Source organism: Vigna umbellata, chromosome 1 (assembly GCF_029865625.1).
Source record: "Vigna umbellata cultivar VRB3 chromosome 1, Vumbellata_1.0, whole genome shotgun sequence".
Classification (NCBI taxonomy): domain Eukaryota; kingdom Viridiplantae; phylum Streptophyta; class Magnoliopsida; order Fabales; family Fabaceae; genus Vigna; species Vigna umbellata.
Window position 1 is genome coordinate 93,037,931 of NC_142165.1, and position 9,187 is coordinate 93,047,117.

General features: G+C 32.6%; 1 protein-coding gene across 2 annotated transcripts; it reads right to left on the reverse strand.

Annotated features, from left to right (window-relative positions):
* Positions 1–2,074: 2,074 nt before the first annotated feature.
* LOC124826853 (electron carrier/iron ion-binding protein) lies at positions 2,075–7,584 on the reverse strand. 2 transcript variants are annotated; one of them, XM_047299796.2, is made up of 4 exons: positions 7,247–7,584; positions 3,581–3,671; positions 3,091–3,190; positions 2,075–2,998 (listed from the first exon to the last, which is right to left on the reverse strand). In XM_047299796.2, exons 1-4 carry the CDS (start codon positions 7,446–7,448, stop codon positions 2,312–2,314), a joined length of 1,080 nt encoding a protein of 359 aa, XP_047155752.1. In that variant the 5' UTR covers positions 7,449–7,584; the 3' UTR covers positions 2,075–2,311. The 2 variants fall into 2 exon arrangements, with proteins under 2 accessions (XP_047155752.1, XP_047155751.1); XM_047299795.2 differs by having other exon boundaries at positions 3,091–3,193.
* Between the last annotated feature and the right edge of the window lie 1,603 nt (positions 7,585–9,187).

A 9,187-nucleotide genomic window follows, 5' to 3' on the forward strand; every position in this document is an offset into this window, starting at 1 on the left:
TTTTTCTTTGATGGGTAAAAGTTTCGTGGAACTGTTTTGACCATTAGGGATGCCATCAAATCCCAAACAGTACTGTTGAAAATTATAGAGCAACCATGATTCGTATGACCTAGAATTCATGATGCTTGGCTGTACATACACATGCCTTACTTTTTCAAAAGAAGAATAATCAAAAACAATCCCCCAGAAACAAAAATGATGCTCTCTATTGATTTCCAGCTCTTACCAAAGTTAAGGTTTATGTATATATCTGTGTTTTTTTTTTTTATTATTTGTATTGGATCCCTGCGAAATTCTTAAGTTTCCCTATATTTTCCATGAACAAAGTTATAGTTGGGTGGCTTGAAACAAGCAACGTATTTGGTTGAAACTAGAATACTTGTAGATGGAAAGCATGAATAATGCCAGGTCCCATAATGTAGAGTAGAAAATGGATTTGAGTGAGATTTAATATATTTTATTTGTGTTATCAAGAAACTATATAAATATTTATAATTGGAATGTTGATAGAGTTATTTGCACCACAAATTACCGATGCTAAAAAGTTAAGTAAAAGTTAGATGACGTTGATTATGTGATAAGCACTTGGCACTTTGGATAGGCTCTTTTGTAGTGTCTGCTTCCTTGTTATTTCTGGTGGGCTAATAATATACTCTATAATGAATAAAATCTTATAATAGAGAATCATTACGATGATCAAAGGATTGAGAACAGAGGGCATGATAATGGGGTTTGATAAAATAGCAGAGAGAGAGAGTATAAAAAGTTGATGTTGAGATGAGTATAGCCATTGAAACTTGAAGGAACTATTGAGAGCATGTGGAAAGGGGGAAAAACGTCCTTCAAAGTTTCATTTCCACCAAGAAAGTGGTTGTGGATCGAGAAGAATGTGAGAGAATAAAGCAAGAAAAAATAAAGGTCTTCCATTCTACATTAAGAAACCCACATAGCCAAAAAGGCTATAACGATATATCAAAAGTTGGGAAGAGAAATGCCGAAAGATGGAATTTTAGTGTCTCGTGAGGTATTTGCCTTTGGAACCAACAAGCCAAGCCAAGCCAAATCAGTGGATGAGTCTTTGATTCAAAGATAAATAAACTATGCATAATGATCAAGTGTTTGATTTGATTTGATTGCCCCATTGAAACTACAATTCTTGGTTCTAAAACAACTGTGCTGTGCTGCACGTGTAGAGGCACTTTGAAGGAGTGAGTGATGGAGGTAATTAGGTATACGTTGTTTCAGTGTTTTTACCACTAATAAATCATATCCTAAAACCAAAGAGTTCCCCCTTCTTGTTTTGTCGGTTGCCCAAACATTAATTATTGAAGGTGCAAGAGCACATATTCTGAGTGGTTTCTTCACTTCTAAGGTCGTGCTCAACACAGGAAAACATCCATAGGCATAGGGGCAGGAATATGTACGGCATGCTTTTCATCACCTTCTTAGCTTTAAGCTATTGACCCACTATCTTCGCACAATGTGGCAACCCTAACCAATGTAAGCTATTATGCAGCTTTATCTTATTCCCTTCAAAAGTCAAAATTAGACTACTCAGATTTCAGACAACCCTTTGGGTATTGACTGCTGAAAATTACAGCACCTCACCTCTTTCTATACTTCAATCCCTCAAACCCAAACTCTACAACTGATTACATGAGAACATAAACTTGGGATGCTACTTCAAAATAATGAGCACTACTGTCTCTCAATTTCTATTATCTTAGATAATTTCCGGACAATAACAGGCCATAGAGAGATGATTGCGCATCGTCCTTTTAGCCTATAACATCCAATCAGAATATCAGTGACGATATTCGATTTAGTTTGAATGGATATCACCCTGTAACGACATTAACAACGCTAAAATACCGAAATATGAACAGGATTTTGCCAAATAAAATGAGACAGCTGCAACGTGACAATGTGTTTTGACAGCGTCAGAAAGTAGGGTAGAAATTAATAAGGACAGAGAAATAGCAATAGTGAAAACTACTCGTCTATTCAATTACTTTAGTCCTTAACATTGTAGCCGATGTCTTGAGAATTGAATGAGATGTTGACGTACACCAAATTCAAAGAGCAAAGTTTTCAAGTCATTATTTGATTAATCAGAATCGCAATTGATATGAATAACGTTGAAACTGAATATAATCAGTTCACACTTCAACTGGTTTAAGTGTCCCGATTAATTTTTAAACATTTTTTACTTGCATTTGGCACCTGATTCTAATTAGAGGGCATTTTCCTAGAACACAACATTTATATTTGTTTCTTTCAAGGTAAATCTCAACGTTTAAGAAATCTAGCCTCACAACTGCTCTACGTCCTCAAGGGAAGAAAAGTGTTTGTCTATGGTGTTGAGAGTTTCTTGATCAATTTCGGCGGTGGTAACAAATTTCGGTAAAGAATAATCCAATTCTTTTGGTGGTACCACCTCACTTTCAGCAGTTTGATTCTCAATAATTTCATTGTCTTTAAGATCATCTATCACGCAAGATCCTTCGTCCAAATTGAAGAGTTGGGACTTCATCTCTAAGCACGACTTCAAATCCTCCTCACTTCGGGCTTTATTGATCTTATCCATAAGATCACTTATAGCTGATAACCTTTCCATCCCCTTTCCCCTTTTTGAAGCTTTATTGCCTTCTTCATCAATTGATTCATCCATGTCACCATCTACAGCACTTCTCTCAAGCTTCTTTAATCCCTCATCTACGATTTGTTGTATTCTCGTTCTCAAACCATCACTTCTCATAGAGTTTGATCTTAGCTGCAATTTTAGCCCTGGGATCATTGTCTCATTGCTCTCCGTTGGACTAGGATTAGCATCCAATGCAGACGATACATCGTCATCCAACGACTTCACTGCTAATACTTCTTCCAGTAAATCTACATTCTGCATGTATCGGTCAAAAGCTTCATTTTCCACTTCAATATTCCGTTCCTTGTATTCTTTTAACTTGGCAAATCTCCATTCGTTGATAGCTACAGCATCCTGTAATCATCACATTGATATTATTTTCACACAACGTACAGCTCACCAAAATCATAATACAACTAAACCAAGCATAGTTAAGTATGGTAAACCTTTCTAGTCAATGGCTTCTTCGAACGAAGTGAAAGGTGTAAATTATTGAACTGAGCAAAACTATTTGAAAGTTGTCTAAGTGATGCAACTCTTCCTGCACTTCTGAAATAAAAGGCAAAACAAAATCCTCTGCTCAGGGGGAATAGAATAATTCGAAAGAAGATTTAAGTGCTGGTTGTGTAATTGAATTAACAAGTCACTTAGAAGTTCAAGAAAAGTACTGCCTTAAGAAAGTGATAAAATATAACAACATAACGCAAAAAAAGGAACACAAAATATTGAGCCATTCCTGTGAGGTAAAATATCAGAAAATTGTAAGCAGTCAACTTCTTAGCTTAGCCTGGCTTCAAAAGAGGGGGAAAAAAGTAAAGAACTAGACTCTTCTTAAAATATATTAAACATATTTCCAGTGAATCCCACCAACAAGTTGAAAATATAAACTAAAAATTTAGGCAGTGCACATGTAGGGTGCTGGTGCTTATAACTTACGTTGATTGAGGAGGTTCTAAGGGTTGGTGATCATGTGGAGAGCTACCAGATGAGGGTGACTTGTCGGGAAAAGTCGAATTAGCTTTTAACACTGTATTCAGCATAAGAAATCAGAGTTAACGATCAGGAAAATAAAAAAAAAACTGTCAGGATCTTAATTAGGGGAAATATGAAACAAAAGCATAAACTTAACAACATAATTTCAATCTTTGGATTAGAATGACAAAACAATCATCTTTTTTTTAATGATTTTCTTATTTTACGTCTTCTTTTTACGGCTGCTTGAAAAACAATGTACACCTAAACCCCCCTCACCAATTCTTAAGGGCACAGCTCCATTAAAGCTGTGAAGTATGAACACATGTGAGTACTGGAATATTGATACAGGACAGAGGTACAATAAAATTTCTAAACCAGGAAACACCGAAGGGGATCAACTAGCACCACTACAAGTTACACTTAAATTATGGTACGAACTCTGAACTCAACTTAGATTTTGAGAACACGGGAATTATTAATGGTAAGAGTTGAGCAATATTTACGTTCCCCCACAAAATCTGAATGTGGGTATACACATTGGTACAGGAACAGAAAGAGAGATAGAAAAAATAGGATATTAACTTGCACTGCTACAAGTTACACTAAAATTAGAGAAAAAATTATGTACTATACAGAAAAATATCAAAATTTCGGCTAACTTCTATGGGGTATTTCTTCCAATAACAGACACACTGAGCCAGATATATTTTTCATAATGTTGGCTAACGTTTATGGAAAAGTTCCCTCAAGGTTATGAGAGAGCAGTGTGTAACAGAAAGCCCTGATAATGCTATAGGGGAATATCAAATAGCAGGATAGCTCCTAAAGCAAAATTATAAGGAAGATACAAAAACTATTATAGATATAAAAATATAAGATACAAAAACTATATACTACAGATATAAAAATGTTTGAAAATTTAAAAATACCGGGAATTAAAGACATTCATATTTTACAATTAGTAAATAAATAAAAGAAAATTCGAGAGTATTGAAATCAAGAATTGAACAGAAACATAAACAGAAACTTATGGACATAACAGTGAACATTGAACAAAAAAAAAGATAGAGTGAAGTATGAACAGATCTTATGCCATTAAAAAATTAGACCTAATAGATCAGCCTATTTAAGTAAATACAAGTTAAATTGTAAGTATTATTATAATATTAAATTGGTTATAATTATTAAAAGCATATATTATCTATATTTAAATTGTTAAGCGTGTTAACCTACATAAAAGGTCAAATTTATAAGATTACCGAAAGATGAATTTACTTATACCTTGATTAAGGACCTTAATACAAAACACATTTTTAAACAAGTAATTTATTATGTTATATTACATTTAACATATTTAAGCATATATTGCATGATAATATAAGAAAATTGTAATTACTAATAGACATATTTAGGCCAACAATACATTAAGCCTACTACACTCTTAAAGATCTTATTATAACAAAGGAGGTTTTCGAACATGCTCAAACTTTTTATTAAACAAAAGCCAAACTCAAGACTACCAAAACTTGGCCTAGTTCGGCCTATTTCCACCTTTGGTATTGAGTATAATGTGTGTAGCCATTACCCAACAACTACGAATACCTAATACAGGTACATAGACTATTTAAGAGTATTCGTGCTTCATAGCTATAAGGTAATCTTGCTTCAAAAATAAGGGGGCATTTATGGTTAATCATTCGTGTGCAAAGTGAATAATACTCCAATATGAATCAAGATTTAATTGTGGATCGGAAGGTCTTTTTTCTGATTCAATAACTGAACTGTATCATGAATTGTAAAATACATTATTTATAATAAAATACGGAGGCGTATACCACTAACAAAGACATAAAAAGACAAATTTAGGGGCCTTTCATCATTAAGAAACACACCAAAAGTAAAAAAGTATTTTCTCAAAACAGATACAGTGGCATAATATGATCACAACCCATAGTAAATTATTGTGGAAAAAAAATAGAAACGTACAGAGCACAATGAGGGGAACAATAAATAGTAGAGCATAAAAAGGCAAGAGTCACACAAGAAGAAAGGGGTACCCTGGGTCTGATTGGAGGGAATTTGGGAAAGAATCGGCCAATTCCCTCTCTTTTCTACTAATTAGGGTTTTCAGAATCAGGTCACGCATGGCCTGACTCAGTTATGGTAGAATAGTGCAATTCAGCCACAAAACCATGATTCCTACGATTTAGCAGTGACTGAAGCATCAAACAAGTCAGCTTCCAATTTGCATCAACAGCCACTTGAATGATATTGCACAAATCATATTGTCAATTGCACAAATCATAGTAGATACACGATTAATACAAAAACCCTTGAATTAACTTTCGTAAAGATGGTGTTATTTTTTAATTGTTTTGATACTCAAAAATTACAACATTTAACAAAAAAAAAATGAGTTTTTCAAGATCTTAACCCAATGGACCCAATCCAACCTAATCCGCTCAAGAGTAGGTCGGGTTGAATTTGGTTTAACATAAACAATGCAGAAACTCAACCAACCGATAGTTTTTTAGTGGGTCGGGTAATGGATTTGCTCAAATCCTTCCCAACCCAACCCGTGAACACCCCTAGCTTCCACAACCAAAACTAGGGCAGAAAAAAAAACTTTTGGTAATCAGAAGGTATTTCAGGCTTCTATTTAGCATCCGACTAATTCACCTTCTCACCAATCTTCCAATTATTAGGTAAAGTGATCTCCCTAGTCGTGACTCCTTGCCCAAGCTGGGAATGGAACCCCAAATCTTGGATAAGCAACCAATGGTCAAAGAGGTTGCTTCGCTCCAAGCTGCAGAACATATCTACCTCACTACAAAACTACAAGGAAAATCAACACTTCTTAGTCCAAAAACCGGGCGCAAAGCGTGCCACAAAAGGCCAGTAACTCTCCATAACAGCTTCTATAACACATGGTTGACAACTACACTACCAAAGATTGATAATTAGCGTTTGAAGACATCTTTCCAATTATGAACTAAGTGCGTTATATAAACATATTTTAGCCACGGCATCAAGGTTTTGGGGCTCACCACAACTGCAATTGCAGCCACTTTTGCCTACAATTTTGGCAATGTTGAGGATCGTGGCAAAACCACAACTGCAATTTAATACCTTGGTTACAGTACAAATAACGTAAAAGTACAAAACTGAACTCAGCTTTGTCGATAACACTGAATGCATAGTTTAATGGTTATGTTCGTCATTAATCTAAGGCATGCATAACTATAACAAGTCGTCAACAACAACAACAAAGGACCAAACAAAATAAAGAGTAAAGCAAATTAGGAACTGGCTAAAAGGCTAATCAGCGGGAAAGCACTACAACAGGGAAAAATAAAACCCTAATTTTTCTGAACTAACTGAAATGATAAGCAAAACGACAAATTCCTTTCCCTTAACAGCGCTTCTCCCCTTATTGAACAAATAGATTAGAGGTGAGATCATAACATACAATAACAAAACGCAAAGTGAAAGCCATTTAAATTAGTAAATCAATCATAGACAGCACAAAGCAGCACACATAGAGGGATAGTGACAATTTAGGGTAGCGAACAAAAGCTGAAAAGTTTGCTTTGTGTGTATGTATTTTGAGAAAGAAATAGAACAGACCATGGATGTGGCAAGGATTTTGATTTCTAGAACAGCATCTCTTGCAACATTCATAGGGACACCTTGAACGAGCGACATTGCCACACTGTTTGCACTTGGGCTTGTTGTGGCCGCGTTGAGACTTAGGCGGAGTAGGGATTACACCAACGGCTAGGGTTCCGGGCTTCGGCGTCGCGTTGTTGTTGCTGTTGGGTGCCGCCATAGAATACGGTAACACCCACCTTCAACTTTCTTCGCGCGAATTTGAAATTGAAATAGAAATTGAAAATGAAAATTGGAACCCTCAAACTGAACAGAATAATAAAAAGTTAAAAACAAATGGCCAGGGAAAGAGAGGAGAAGGTGAGACACTTTTTATTTTTGGTAAGGATTTCGGTTCTGGGCTACTCGCTCTCTCATTGGGCTTGATCCAGTTCAAGTTTTGAGAGTTGGTCCCTCCACCACCACCAATCGCTTCCTGCACCATTCCATATCTAATTTGTTCTTACTATAAAATTCCTGCACCATTCCATATCTAATTTGTTCTTACTATAAAATAGATGTTAACATTCATTTCACCTTCAATGAATGTTGTTATCCGGATGTTGACATTTGTTTACATATTTTATATTTTAGTTTATTTAAAAAAAAAAAACTTCAATGGATGTGGCCTAACGGATGTGTTACATCGGTTTAATAAATTTTCAAAAAATATTTTATTTATTATTTAAATAATAATATATAAATTAAATTAATAATAATTATTTTATTAAGTAAAATAAAATTAATTTATAAATAATTAAATAATAATTTTAAAATAATTAAATAATATTTATATATTAATTTAAAATACAAAAAATAAAAAAACTAAAAGAAAAAAAAATTCAACGACAAATCCGTTTTAATATATTTATAAAAAATATTTTAATTATTATTTAAATAATGATACATAAATTAAATTAATAATAATTATTTTATTAAACAAAATAAAATTAATTTATAAATAATTAAATAATAATTTTAAAAAATTAAATAATATTTATATATTAATTTAAAATACAATAAATTAAAAAACTAAAAATTAAAAAAAAAAAACTCAACCGATGTATCTGTTAACGGACGTGGCACATCCGTTGAGAATTTTTTCTTCCACGGATAATGTTGAGATGTTGACATCCGTTGAAAAAAAGAGGTGGGGATGTAGGATATTTTAAAATATAAATGATAGTTTTGGAATTTAATAAAAAAATGTGATGGTGCAGGAAGCAAAGTGGAGCGATGTAGGGAGTAACCCTCTCAAGTTTTTCTGAGACCACTTTCAGCAGCTTCGCTAAATATAAAAGATTTTGTTTTTGTCTTTTATAATTTTAATAATGTAATTTAGAAGTTAAAAATGAATTCTGAATCATATAATTTATAATTTATTTTTCACTTTCACTTTACACAATCTGAAAATAAAAAATAATTTCCAAAAGTTAAAATGTGTAAGGAAAAAATAGTTTTTGGATTATACCATTCAAAGGTTATATGACTTTAATATCAAAATCACTTTTAAATATTAAAATAAATAGATAAATAATTTAGTATTTTTTTAGATAATTAAATATTAAATAATTAAATTAAAATAAATAGATAAAAAAACTTAATTTAGTAGTTTTTTTTAGAGTATATCATTATTCGAAAGAAAACAGTATATCACTTCACTAAATTTATTTATTTTAGATAGCAAACCTTTTTAACTATTATTTTGTACAATTTTATTATTTTTAATTTCACAAATTATATTAAATATAAATACTAATTTAAAATTAAAAATAATATATCTATTTTCTTTTTAAAATAACAAAACATTTAAATTAAAAAAACATAGACATTAAATAAAAAACTATATATATATATATATATATATATATAAATATGAAATAATGTCTAAAAAATAAATTTTAAAACGTACTTCACAAC